We start from the raw sequence: 15,104 nt of genomic DNA, 5'->3' as shown, positions 1-15,104 counted from the left end.
ACACACACACACACACACACACCTGCCAATTAAAGACATTTACTGAGTGTGATGTTCCTCATTAAATGAATGCATACATACATAATAGCTATAGTATATTTAGCTCACTGCTGTTAAACACAGACAGTGCATGCCATTACAACTCCACCCCATGGTAGACTCACATACACTCAAATGTAGCCAATTAGTTGACTATGTGTAGCTCAGATGTCCAAGTGCAATTAAATGAATAATTTAATACACAAATGATAGCCACTGTAATATATTTTGGCTGCTGGTGTCAGATGCATATAGCATAAAGTATTCCACGTATGTGTGACACATGAACAGAAACACATACCATAGCAACTATTACTGCAGTGGTTACTTGAGTTAGGTTAAGGCAGAATATTAAGACATGATGAAAAACATTTTATATTTTAGTTTCTCGATAGAAATCAAGGGTAGAATGTGCACATTTCAGCTATGTGGACTGAAGAATATGATTACTGCTGCAAGACAGCTAATTAATAATGAGCAATAGTACATGACCAACTTAAAACTGTGATAATGTTCAGAAATGACTCTGCCACAACATAGCATTATCCCACTAAATTTAACCCCACCCATTCAGTTGCCCCCTGCAGCCCCACCATATTTTGAAGTTACCAGCCATCCCTGGTCCTTGTCCAGTTCCATCTTAAGAGGTGACATCAAACAGGCAACATGAAATAATAAACAGCACCTTCAACACCATCGAGATGAAATGGTATGATACCTCAGAATTTATGATGACCTCTGAAGATTAATAGTCTAGAGGTTCTGCCCAGGATTACCAGCAACTCTAAGTTCACAATATTAATTTAGTTTGGCACACTATATTAAATTCAATAATTTTATACCAGCTTTGCAAAATGTCATTTATGGGCCCTTACCTGATGGCCTGCTATGGCACTGCTTGCAGAATTCCAACCCTAACAGTAATTTCAGACAAACATATTGAATAAAAATAATGCAAAGAGAATGCAAAAAATGTTCTTTGAGATGAAGGTGCACACTGACACTACAGACTTTGCAGATAAATATTCTGAAAGTTATTTTCCAAACGGTTTAGGGCATTCTCTTCCCATATTCCAAATTCATAATCAGTGATTATAACTCCTGAATTTACTCACTAACCAGAAACAATCCTTCCTGCCTCCTCCTTACCCAAATTCATGCTCAGTGCTTACACTCTAGCTCAGTGCTTACACTCTATGGTTACTGTCCTCATCACCAAAATTCATGTTGAGGATCCTACCCTTATTCCCCAAATGTATTTATTTTAGTATGTTTGTTTACCAGGGTAGTACACTGATCATAACTCATCATTTGTAGGCACATCCTAGGTAATTCATGTTCAGTGCTTGATAATTCAGGGTAACTTAACTCCTGAATTCATGCTCACTGGTCATCCTTTAAAAGCTGGCTGAATGGTCAGCAGTTTGGGATGGTGCTGTACAGTTTCATGATCTGAAGTTTATTCTTACTTTCCAATTATTCTGTATCGCACGTGCCTGATACTTATAAGTAATGTGATTGTTAATTCACACTTCTCAAATGTCTGTTATTCTAAAGACTACTCTAAAATCACTGCACATGTATCCTTTGCCCTTTCCATAACTGCCAGGGTTAAAATGCTAAGGGCCACTCTGCTCCCACTTCCTAATGTAATGTTTACTACTTGCTGTACAGGGTCATCCATGCTCCCTCTCCACCATCTCACACCTCTTGAATCCATATTCAGTGCTCATCCTTTAAAGGCTAGCACAGTGATCCATTGTTAGTACCAGAAGTTCCTAGCTCCATGGTTACTAATAAACCCCTGTTCTCTAATTAATGCTGTTGATTTTTCATTGTATTCATGAACCCACCTACACTTCTGGTTATTCTATTAATGCTTCAAGTTTCCAGAGACCTGCTGTTCCATTAACTACTTTAAAATTCTCTATGAATGTTACATTTATATTTGTTCTGGCCCTTATAGTCTAGGTTAGCAGGTCCTAATTACACTTTCAAACAGTATACATACCTTGTTGCACGTTCATTAATTCGGTCTCCATAATGATGTTATGCTTCGTCAACATTGTCTGCATTCTAACAGTTGTCATCTTTCTCTTCCAATTTTCCCTATAATTGTGGTACTTCGCTTGCAAGTGAAAAACATCATTCAGCATTGAAAATTATCTGTGTGTAAGTGTGTGTGTGTGTGTGTGTGTGTGTGTGTGTGTGTGTGTGTGTGTGTGTGTGTGTCTGTATGTGTCCTGGCTTTTACTTTGCAACAAGAATTTGTATTAAGCATCACCCTTTACAACATCAATTTGCATATGAGTAATACATCAGTGGGGGTTGAGCTAACTTTATAAAGTTTGTTCCTTAGTAAAACAAGCTGCTGATATTGTGCATAAATGTGTAATTTCAGCATTTATGATAGTATGCTTTTGCTCCTTTAAAGTTTAGTTTGTACTGATTATATTTTTGTATCACTTCTCACATAAAACGTTTAAATAATATTTATATGATTCAATCTATGATTCACAGTGTACAAAATTATATTATAATATTTTTGTATGAAGCAAAATAAATTCATCTACTGAAAAAATGAGAAAAGACAGTGATCAGTGAAGTTTACAATTTATACTTCAGAGATAAGCCACACACACACTGAACCAAGTAATCAAGCACAAGACCTGCACCAGTGGCATAGTGGGGTAAGGCCTTGGTTATGACCTAGACAACCAGCGTTTGATTATCAACTTTGACTCTTAACGGCTAGGTTTAATTATCAACTTTGACTCTTAATGGCTAGGGTGAGGAGGATGAGTGTTCCCATCCTTGGGAGAGGGTGCATACTCAGTGACATCTCCATAGTTGATTCCTAATGGAGCAGGGACACGTGGAAAGTGCTATTTATGAAGGGCAGGGCTTTGGCTGAGTTACAACTGGTGACATGGCAGTATGCTACAAGACAACATACCCCCCAATGGTTAGCAGCACAATACAAGAAGACACTGCTGAGCTATAATATGATGCAGCCCCATGTGCCTCTGTTCCCCCATTAGCCCTAAGCATAGTTCAGAGGTAGTTTAGGGGTACTAACAAGAGCCTTGTAGATTCAATGGATAAGAACAGGTCCTGGGAACAGCTAATGGTCATTTTGGCTCCTCACAGCTGACCATTAGCTGTTCCCAGGCCCCGAGAACAGCTAACGGTCAGCTGTGGGGGTAAAAATGTAAAAAAAAGTAACCAGGCCTGTATCCAAGTATCCTTATATCCCAAAAAAGTGCATTTCAGATACTTTGATGGACTTCCTGGACTGCCCTTTTAAATGCCATCATTTTAATTTGTCTTAATTTAATTTATTAACCAGGTAAATGAAGTAGAAACTGTATAATCTTTTCAGCAATGACTAAAATCATGATGGCAAAGGAAAACTATAAATGGGTCACAACTGAAATCTAGAGACTCACTCTGTCAAGTCCTGAGATCTCCCCCCAAAAAACACAAATAGAGGGAAAGAGTTAATATCAAACATCAGTCTTATCCTGTAAACTTGCTTTTTTTTTTGCAGGAAGCAAACTCCCAGCACTCCCTCAAACTTGTATATAGCTACTCCAAGACTGCAACACTTCAGAGAAAAGGGAATATTCTGAGAAATGGCAGACTTACTATATACAAGTCTGTATTTTGGCCATTCAGTCCTTGTATATTTTGACTCAGCAAAGCAGGTCCTGAGATTTCAAATGTTTACCATATACACACTTTAGAGTAGCCAGTCAGCCATTGAGCTTTTACAAGAAGACTACAATACCTGGAAAACAACAGCACAGACACACAAGGACCATACAGACTTTGCAGATGCTGACTGGAAATCAGGAAACTAAAGTTGAGAAGAAAAAACAAGTGCCACTGTGATGCCCAAACTGTCATTCAGGAATGAGTTTTAAACTGAAATTGACAAACTCTGTAAGTGTCTGTAAATAATGCATAAAATGCACAAAGTTTATAACATTTAAAAATGGAAAAGTAATTCCTATCAATACACAAACACATTACATGGAAAACTCCATTTTGGAACTCAGTTTTTTATTGTACCTTGCATTCAGATGTATTTGAATGCATTAGATCACTCTAAAGTGCTTCTTATTGTGTTTTAATCAAGTTCTTATCTTATGATTTAAGTTAGAAGTAAAAAGGGAGCCTTTTTTCTCTCCCATATAGATATAATAGTGGCTGAGTGAATAACAATGATCTTCCACAACTTCTGGAACTTGACAGCTTTAACTTTTTGCTTGAATTACCCTAATTTGTGTTGCTCTGAGAGCTGTTCTAACCTATTCACAGTAATTATAAAGCCTAAAAAGCAGATAAATTGCATTGTCGTCTAAGATTGTTAATTTGCAGTCTTGCAGGTAATATCAGACCGTCCCCCATACCTTCCCTTCCTGAAGTGCCAAAACTGTTAGCTACTTTAAAGATCTTGTAAGAAATAAGCAAATTAGTTTTCCATTGTCTGCAGAGGGAAGATGTTTTTTTTTCTTATCCCAAATGTTATAGAAAGGTGCATTGCTATACAGAATTTTATCTTTATAACGACTTTCGTGTTATTTCTACCATTACTGTACAAGTATTGCTTCAAAACAGGGATAATCTTCCATCTTGAATTTGTGTTGGTATGACTTTTTTTTACTAAGGAACAAACACTTTTTTCCATCACATTTCCCAGTTCTACTACTGTATTGCTACCCCTTCATTTGCTACATATAATACCACTTCATAGGTTCATAGGTGTGTACTACGCAAATGGTCCTGGAGCCTATATAAGCCTAGCCCAAGAAGATTCCCTGGCATCATGCCGCCCAAAGATAGTTCCCAGTGCCCCTGTCAAGCAAGGGCACTGAAGTGATCCCCAGGGTGAACTTCCTATTGCCCATCCACTCATCAAGATTTCTCTTAAAGAGGGTCAGTGAAGTGCTCTGCTTGACGAGAATGGGAAGTTTGTTCCAGAGTGTGGGAAGTCTCTGGGTTAGGAACCTGTCCCTCCTGTCCCTCGTCACAAGTATGACCCTTAAGCATGACAAATTCGTAGCTAATCCCTGTGGTTGCACAAGACTAAAACACTACTGACTCTAAAGATGCTGCACGTACAAAAAATAAATATTGTTGCATTTTATCTATGCAACAAAGGCAGTTGACAAATGTCCCACATCATTCTGCACATTTTTTTTTCTTAACATCAAGCTTCTCCAGTCATAGTTAAAAAAAAACAATATCAAGTCACCAGCTCCAGGTGCACTGCTGAAAACATCTTCTCAATACTCCCCATACCCTTGAGGATTACAGCCTAAAAACAGACTGCTCAAGTCCTTGGGTTCCCCACGGCACCACATTCTATTAAGTTTACTACTGTCTAAAAGAAGAAAAATGCTATTGCAACACACAATGTTTGCTTCTTATTTTATTTACTTTGTTAAATCAGGTAATTACACTGGTCCATGGACTCTTTCAGTCACAAGTGGCACGGACAATACAAAGCCCACATTTTGAACAGAGTAATAATATAAATACATGACACAAACTAATATAAAAATAAGTTAATGAAAACTGAAAATAAACAGATGTTTTTTTTCAGGGAGGGTGGTCTAATGGGTAAGGTGTTTGCCTTACAAACACAAGGTGCAGGGTTTGAGTCTCACAAGGGATAATTGGCTAAGCTTACAATGGCCCGCAAGGGCAGTTAGCTTAGTACTAATCTATGAATCTATGAATCTATGAATCATAAATATATGTATATATTATTTACATGCAGGGTCCCTATGTTCTATACCTAATAAATGTCTGTTTTTGTAACATATTCCTTACCTGTGATGGAGTTACATTTTTTTAAAACAGAACTTGGGATACTCCAATAATTTTGTGGTGAAACAGTTGGTGAACACTGAAGAGGAATAGAAAATCTGTTTGAGGGTATGGAGTTGTAAAATATTTTGTTTAATGCTGTTTATTAATGCTGTATTCAGTGTTTATTAGTAGTTTCTGGAGAAAGCTTATTGGTGCCAAGAAAGGTGTCTGACAGAAATGTTTTGTCTGTATTAGGTAAGTGTTTGTGGTTGTCTAATGTCTAATGCAGTGTTTCTATACCATATTAGTTTCAGCTTAACTTTGTGTGTTTAGGGTTCCATACCGGAGATATCATTATTCTTGCCTCTCTGTCTTGGCTTTGTATTGTTAGTGGAAATAGTCTATGTTGTACAGAGCAAATTGAGCTGAAACGGTTGTAATTGGGTAAGCAAGTTGTATTCTGTTGTCCAGTGTATGTGTTCAAGTTTAGTCAACAAGGTGGATTGGTTATAATCATGGATGGGTCTATTCAATTATATGGGGTACTGTTTTGACAGATTTTATGCCGCGGTGGTACGGCAGTAGCGTTGTTACCTCACAGCAAGAGGTTCTCCCGTTCGATTCTCGGCTGGGCTTGGGAGTGCCTTCTGTGTGGAGTCTGCATGTCCCCCCCCCCGCGGTTGGGAAGCGTTCGAAAGACATGTGTGGATAAATGGGTGTGCCTTCGTTGAAGGTTGGGTGTCGAGCTGGCACCTTGGCATTTCGTAAAAATCTACTGCCAATCATTAGCGGACCAGAGTTCCGCTGTGGTGACCCCTTTCCGGGAAAAGCCGAAAGACAAACAACAACTGTTTTGATAGATTTTAAAGACTGTGTGGTTATTATAGGGCAGTTGCCACTAAATGAGTTGGGTACAATTTGTGTGCACTTATCCTGTTTGGGAAATCAGCTAAAGTATTGATGGTTAGCTTTTTGTTTGTTGTATAGTTTGGTCTTGTTCCATATTGTACTATTTGGGTTAGACCAATAAAATCGGGAATCTGTGTCTATCGATGATTCCATTCTTAGTAAACATAACAAGCTAGTATTATCTTATGGTGTTTGCTATATTGAAACAGATTATCAAGTGTGCCTTGTAGTTGAGTTACAGACACGGGTGGAAGGATGTACATTATTCCTATTAGGATTTCTGCATGTCCACCTAGCATGGTCTGAAGCAATAGCCAGTTTTACTTTGGTGTCAGATATAGAACTGATTTTTGCAAACAGCAACAGAGACAGGATGAAGAATTTCCTGATTAAAGCAAGTACAATCCCCCACATCTTTCTCCAGGTCTGTTACCTGAAAATAGAATGAATTAATACCTCTGGGGAGCCAAGAAGTGTCACTGGGTCACATTTCTGTTAGAGTTATTACTTTAGTTTTGGGAGTCTCAAAATTCAAGGTGCATCCATTTTATTATTTACACTACCTATATTCTTGTATCCAGCTGAAAGGTACATGTGAAGGTCCTTGAATGGGAATTTAAAAATTGGCTGGTTGTTAATTTTTTGCAGTCATGATGCAGCAGAGATCTCACAATTACATACAAATTACTTAACGGAAGGACTTTATTTCTTGGGTGGCTGCAGAGATGCCCATAAAAGGATACATAATTGCTTCCCTTTTCCTGTATTTGCATGCACTGTCATTCAGTAAAAGTGGCTGCATTGCCATGCACTAGAAAGATAACGGCTACTCTGCTGGACGTTACACTATTTCACAGCTGCCTTTGTATGTGTGTATGCTTCAGTGCAGAATCTCACAATATTCCTTGGCAAAAATTTTATTTCACCCATTTATTTAAAAAAGTCATAAAGTGGGATCCTAATATTATGTACACTCAATGGTCAAAACTGATCACAAGACTATAGTAAATCATATGTGCAATTACAGCTCTCAGGTTTTAATCTTGAAGTTTAAAATGTTAGGTAGAAATAGTGTGAATCCTTAACTGCTTTGCTGCAGAGATGACAGGTTTAACCATTGCTCTTTATGACAACAGTGTCATGAGCACATCATATAGCTTTTGCTACTTTATTTTCTATTTACTAACTACACAACAAATTAAAATAATAGTTTGTCTGCTGTCACAACAAATTAAATAATGCTTTGCCTGCTGTCACTGTTGAAAGGACATTTAAACAGCAAATGTATTTAGTAAACTAATCTATTTTCCATTTTACCTGTTACCTCAGTGGTATACAAATACATGCATTTACTTGTGTATTGCTTGACTGAAACTGTGATTTATTTACAGACTTAGTTATACATTTGTTAACTGCGTGGGTATGTTGGTTCTATGACCTTCTTCAGGCATGACAGATGCCATAAGCATGCAACATACATTTTATATAAATATGTAGTGTATGCATGTATAAGTGTGTGTGTGTATATATATATATATATATATATATATATATATATATATATATATATATATATGTATGTATGTATGTACTTATGTATCTATCTATATAGCTAAATAAATAGATAGATACAAACATAAACATATGTATGGGTGCGTATATATTATTGGATATACGCACACATACATATGCTTATGTTTGTATCTATCTATTTACATCCATAGCATGTAAACGTGTATTGCTTATGCTCCGATGAGTAAACTCACAGCAGGCAACGTTTAATGCACGTTTTCTACAAAGGGGCAAGCCCTCTTTGCAATCCCCACACCCCCTGGTAATTATTTCTTCTACTCTGAGATCGCACAATCCCTGGGTATAGGGTATATTCCCATACCTTGGGGACTGTTGATCTTGTACACCTGACAACCATCTGTTTTGTTGGCCAAAGTATGTCAACAAAACACAGGATGACATTAAGGAGTTTCAGTTACTTCACCAGTACGCACACACACACACTGATGGTTATTAACAGGTAAAAAAATTATGACACAGTAGCAGCACAGAAATAAGACATAAACAGGGTTAAATCGCAGACATTCTGATACAAATACAAAGTATTACAAGGTACAAATATTTTGATGTTTGCTGTAACAATATGCACAATATATACAAGATTAGTGAAGCTTAATGGTTGACAACTAGGCTTTTATACCAACATGTTATGTGATATGGTGCTCAGCTGAAATGTTTGCATTGCCGTGAGTTAACTAAGTAAGATTTCAGTAACTTTTTGAAGGAGTCCTAAATGTTACTATGTTTCAGTGATTACATTCAGATCCCTTTGATGCTTTTTAAGCTCTCTGTGAACCATGGCTTTTGCTGTAGCAGCCAACTGAGTAAATGTCAGGAAAATCCTACTAGGACAGAATCTCTTTAATTGATGGCAGGTGTGTACCCAATAAGATTGAATGTTTTAATTAAATCAAAAGGTGCTTCAACAAAGTATTAGTTTAAGGGTGTGCACACTTATACAACCAGCTTACTGTACATTTTTTATTTTTTTATATTTTTCCCCTAACAGATTTGTTTGTTTTTCAGCTGAATTGTACAGGTTATATGTCACATTAAAGGTGGGAAAAGTTTTGAAATGATTTACTGTGGTCTCATTTTTTTATATCACAAAAACCTGGCATTGTAACAGGGGTGTGTACACTTTTTATATCCACTGTACATATCACAAAATATACTCAGTTTTCTATATACAGCAACCGCCATGTCACTTGATGCTACTCTTGGAATTACTAAACGGACTGCTGCATCAGCTATCATCCAGCCTAGCCATGGGCAAAATAAAGTTGGTTGTATTGTTTAACTTAAAAACATTTTAGTCAGGAAACTTTAACTGAAGCCTAAGGACTGTAGAAATAGAAAATGCATAATTCCATTTTCCTATAATGCATTATTGGATACATTACAATGATTAAAGAAACACAAGCAGTTAAATAAAAAAAAAAATTTCTGCTAAAACAAGTTATTTCATTTTAGTCACAAACTGTACATCAAGTTTAAGCGGGTGAAGTACAGGAAGTAAAAATTACATTTATCCATCCATCAAAAACAATATTTACACTTTTAACACTGGCTGCTGCTACAGCTTTAAATGAAATAACTTCAGGGGTCCAAGGTTGCATTCAAATTCATTATCACAGGGGTTTAAGTACAAGCGTAGCACATCAGTGAAGGTATCAGTGTAGGTGTACAGGTGTGACATGTCACGTGCATCATAGAAGGACACCTGGCCTCCCTCATAATCCACATACACCCCAATCTTCTGGGGTTTCTTCTTCAGACTGAGAACTACAGGGGGTGAATCAAAGGCTTTGTACAAGTTAGGTTTCTGGTGGTACAATGTCCATAATCCCTCGTCCAGTTTCAATCCTGTTACACCTTGCCTTTGAACAGACTCCAATGCTACTCCAACATACCATTCAGTCTTGTCCTCCACCACAACTTCCCAGTAGTGCCTTCCAGAGTGGACACGTTCTGCTCCCAAGACAGCTAGCAGGGACATGAATCTCTTTGGACTATAAGAATATGTTTGTGGTGGGAAACAGTATCTTGCGCTAGTCAAGTCTGCAGAAAGAATGAGATTTCTGCAAGCAGTTTCAGGGTCCAGTAACAACAGAGCTGGGGCTGCAAATAAGGAAATAAATACTTACACATTCTCAAATAATGTGGCCAATAAAGCATCACAGTTTGATATGCACAGAACATCAACAGTTACCATCCATTCATACATCACAGTATTAATGCATATGTTCACCCCCCCATGACAGTTACACTGCTTCACATGCATTTGTCACTATCAACACCATTCTAGCCTCTTCCACAATGGCAGAAAAATGTGTATATAGGTTATCTTTAGTCTGCAAAATATTTTAAAGCTCTTCTGGAGATATTCTTGCTACTTCCAGCATTATAATAAACTCATGTCTTAACCTGGCAGTTTAGCTCAGAGTTAAAGTTATGACTTGGCAACGAGCTTCATTCTGTAGCCCTGGGTTCAACTCCTTCAGCTTCTGGTTGGTTGCAAACGCCTAGCAAGTCTTTCAACCAGACATTGATCTCAGACCAGCTCTGAAAGGTGGTATTTGTGACAAGTGGTCTTGTTTCGTCAACAACAACAAAAAAAAAAAATGTTTATCTTTTCTTCCATAGGGATGCTATGTGGGTTAGTATCAAAGACAAAACGTTGTCTTACCTACCTTTTCCAACCCAGGATGGAATAAAATTCATTACTGTTGTAAAAGATAACCAAAGGGGGAAAGGCTGTCATAGGTTCATAGGTGTGTACTAGCCTAATGGCCCCAGAGCCTTTACAAGCCTAGCCCATAAAAGTGCCCTGACATCGTGCCACCTGTTGTTAATTCCCATTGCCTCTATCAAGTAGAGCCACTGCAGTGATCCCCAGGGTGAACTTTCTATTTGCCATCCACTCATCAAGATTTCTCTTGAAGAGGGCCAGTGAGGTGCTCTGCTTGACATGTATGGGAAGTCTATTCCAGAGCATGGGCAGTCTCTGGGTTATAAATCTGTCCCTCCAGCATGTTTTGTTGATTGTGGTAATGGGGTTGAGGTCTCTGGAGCATTTCTAACAGAGCTGGATCAGAAATGGCTTTGTAAGTCAAGCAGAGATCTCCTCTTAGTAGATGATATGAGACAGAGAATAGCCGGAGAGTTTTGAGCCTGTCCGTGTAGGACATGTGTTTAAGGCCTAGGGTCCTCTTCATGAGGTACTTTTGTGGCCTTTTCAGCTGTTGCAGGTGTCTAGTGAGGTACATGACAAATGAGGCATTATACTCGATGATTGGTCTAATGAGGGAAGAGTAGAGAGAGAGAGATGATGACCTCTTTCTTCCTGGATGCAAAACCCTTAGTAATGAGATGTGCCACATAGAAGGACGTTCTGACCACAGTGGCAATGTGGCGGTCAAAGGAGAGGTTGCTGTCAACTTGTGATCCCAGATCTCTTATAACGCCTTCAGTGTTCATTGGGCTTCCATCGATGTGGTAATTAGTGGGAATTGAGTTTTTCCCAAAGGGGATCACTATGCATTTTTTGGCATTAAGCTTATGGCCATGGTTTCGACATCAGTCATTGGTCTCAGTGAGGCTTTTCTGTAGGATGTCTACATCACTTGGGGAGTTAATAATGGCTCTCAGCTTGCAGTCATCTGCGAACATGGTCAGAGTCCCTTCATGTTACCCTGGACTTCTGAGAAGTAGATGCCAAACAGGAGAGGACCCAGGACTGATCCCTGTGGGACTCCACTCATGACTGGTCGGCAGTCTGACTTGGAATCCGCTACCTTCACACTGTATGTTCTATCTGTGAGCCAATTTGCAACCCACCTAGTGCTATAGGGTTGAGGCCTAGTTTGGTGAGTTTATCAATAATTCCTGAGTGGGGAATGGTATCAAAGGCCTTGGCCAGAGTGAGGTAAGCTGTATGAACTGCCTTGCCCTCATCCATAGCTCTGGTTGACTGACTCAAAGAATTCAACGAGGTTGAGCAGGCATGATTTACCTTTCACAAAACCAAATTGCATGGGATCTAGAGTTTGGAGATTCCCTATATCCTTGTTAATTAGATCCATGATGATGTGCTCCATAACCTTACATATCAGACTCGTCAGGCTAATGAGGCGATAATTCCCAGGGTCTGTAGTCTCTCCCCCTTTATAGAGAGGGATGACTGTAGCAGTGTGCCATTCGGTAGGGACAAAGCCTGAGGTGAAGCTGTGAGTGAACAGGACACACAAATGTGGTGCCAGTTCACTCTGCAGTTCATGTAAAACTCATCCATGGATATTGTCTGGTCCCATGGAAGCTGTATTCTTGGCCTTGGACAATGCAGCTTTAACTTGTGCTGCAGTAATTCTGAGTGTCGGGCATTCCTCCCTTATTGTCAATGGTCCTTTGGGGGGAGAGAGGGGTAAAGATGGCATTTAATCTGTCAGCCGGTATGTTGGCAATATCTGCTGGCTCAGTATAGGAGGTACCCTTGTGCAGAAACTCAGAGCGAACCTGGGCATTGCCATGGAGATTTTTGATATAACTATAGAAGGCTTTGTGGTTGTTTTTAGTGTCTGCCACAATTCTGCCTTCATAGGTGGCTTTAGAGGTTTTGATGAGGGATCTCAACTTTTTGTTGAGGTGAATACGGGTGTTTTTCCAGTCTTGGGACTTCACCTTTTTCTGCAACAGTTTCTTCCTTCTGTTGTAGAGTTTATTAATGGCAGGGGGCCACCATATTAGTTTCCCTTTTTTGAAGGAAAGCATCTTGGTTCTGTTGGGTATGGCTAGTTCCATGCATTTATGTATGTTTTCGTACAGTGCATTGGTGTATGATTTGGTAGTCATGCATCTATTTTCCATTGACATGGGTGGTGTCAAGTTAGCCATCTCTGTTTTTAGAAGCCCAAAGTCAGCTTTGGAGAAGTTTTTCATGGTGGTTACCTTTGTGGGGGGGTGTCGGTGAGATGTGGATTTTCATGGTGATTAGTCTTTGGTCGGATCTAACCAGGGAAGAATTGACTACTGGTGTAGAGCAACTGTTGCCCATGTTAGTAATAACCAGGTCAGGGATGTTGCTTCCTCTAGTACGGGTAAGAAAGAGCTGGTCCAGGGCATTGGAACTGATGAATTCCAGGAAACGTTGGACCAGTGTATTGGTGCATGAGTAGTTTTCCCAGTTGATGGAGGGGTAGTTGAAGTCACCTAGTATGTGAGTGTTGGGTTGGATGCTAATAGTTTCCAGGGTGCTTAGGAACGTGGAGTGAGAGTCTTGGGACATGGTTGGGGACCTATAGCAGGCTACAACCTGAATCCCAGTGTTACCCAATGTTAGTTGTACCTAACGTACCTCAGATGTGTTATGCTGGGCTACTAGTCTGGAGGTGTGCATATCCTTTATGAATATGGAGACACCACCCCCTTTGGACCTCTGTCAAAATAAAATGCCCAGTACTCCGCATAAGACCAATACATTTTTTAAGCCCTATCAAACAATTAACATAGAAATTAGTTAGAAATAACAACAAGCAAAAAATACATGCTGAAGGCAAAACATAAATAACATGAATATGAAAAAGAATGATTCACTGTTCTTAAATTTAAAAATACCTAATAATAGATAAACAATACAAATACTATTAAAACCCTAAGGAAACAGGTTTGAATGACCAGAAATATGCCTACCCTTTAACTGTTACATCCTTTTTAATAATGACTAATACTACATCACTAATATAAAACCTAATACATGTTAATAGCCCTGTATTTACGAATTAATAATGTCATTAAGACCAGGGGAAACAGTGGCATTCAGTCTAAGTTGCCAATAAAATTCTCTCATAGCCAACAAGTTCTCCTAAATCCCACAAGATGTATCTTTCTGCACCCTATCAATAATGCCAAAAAGAAACCTATTGAAATTGTAACAAACTATGGTATGCCTGTATAAGGCATTAGTAAGGTAGTTTAAAAGAACGGTTGGTGCTCAAATGTAAACTTGTAATCCAAAACAAAGAGGCACCAAGGATCCACAGGCACAAAACCTTTAATAGTAGACAGGAGTCAGCACGAAAATACAAGAATGTAGATGCACTCAGAATACAATAAAAACCATTAACGTTATACAAAAGTGTCGTTTTCGTCATCAACTTCATCAGATAGCAGTTAGTATTCTATCAATCCCCTTAACTTATAGGGCTAGCAATTAGTTGTCATCCAATGAAATGTAAAGTTCAATTAAATAGATATTTAAATATTTTTGCATTAAAAATATATACAAAATGAATAAATATAAGGGATGTTATTCTAGAAATGAATATTTGTATTAAAAAGTCACTGGTGTTTAATCATGAACTATTAAATATGTATAAAAATTGTATAAAAAAGTATATATATAGTAAAATGTAAAATTAACACACATTTTTTTAAAATATTGCACACTTGCTCCCTCTAGTGGTTTATGTTGGTATATACCTGTCAAAATTACAAGTCCATATTTCAAGAAAATAGTTTAAAAATATCTCAATTGGGTATAAGTAAAGTAAATGACTCGTATAATAATTTTGTTACAACAAGTAAATAAAGATGTTTTTCCTCATAGTTTAGCAGATCTTAATTTAAGTACTGGACCCAGGGAGATCATGTCATTCAGCCCTGGGAACCTGGTGGACTCGAGTACAATTTGCCAAAATAATTCTCTATATTCCACTCGTGTTTCCCACATTCCTCCCCTTGGGTCAATTTCCACCACCTCTAACACA

The 15,104-nt window shown here is 38.3% G+C and overlaps 1 protein-coding gene across 1 annotated transcript in view; it reads right to left on the bottom strand.

Moving 5' to 3' along the window:
* Positions 1-9,426: 9,426 nt before the first annotated feature.
* LOC122813726 (nuclear factor 7, brain-like) overlaps positions 9,427-15,104 on the bottom strand; it is a 119,516-nt gene continuing 113,838 nt past the window's right edge. Inside the window, exon 5 of the mRNA XM_044086193.1 lies at positions 9,427-10,461. Within this exon, the coding sequence (XP_043942128.1) occupies positions 9,917-10,461 (545 nt within the window). The 3' untranslated portion in view covers positions 9,427-9,916. The remainder of the gene's footprint in view (positions 10,462-15,104) is intronic.

The sequence above is a fragment of the Protopterus annectens genome, chromosome 10.part0 (genome assembly GCF_019279795.1).
Source record: "Protopterus annectens isolate FY-2018-M chromosome 10.part0, PAN1.0, whole genome shotgun sequence".
In the NCBI taxonomy this organism is placed as follows: domain Eukaryota; kingdom Metazoa; phylum Chordata; order Ceratodontiformes; family Protopteridae; genus Protopterus; species Protopterus annectens.
The sequence above is the reverse complement of the archived record's forward strand: the minus strand, read 5'-3'. Positions and strand labels throughout refer to the sequence as shown.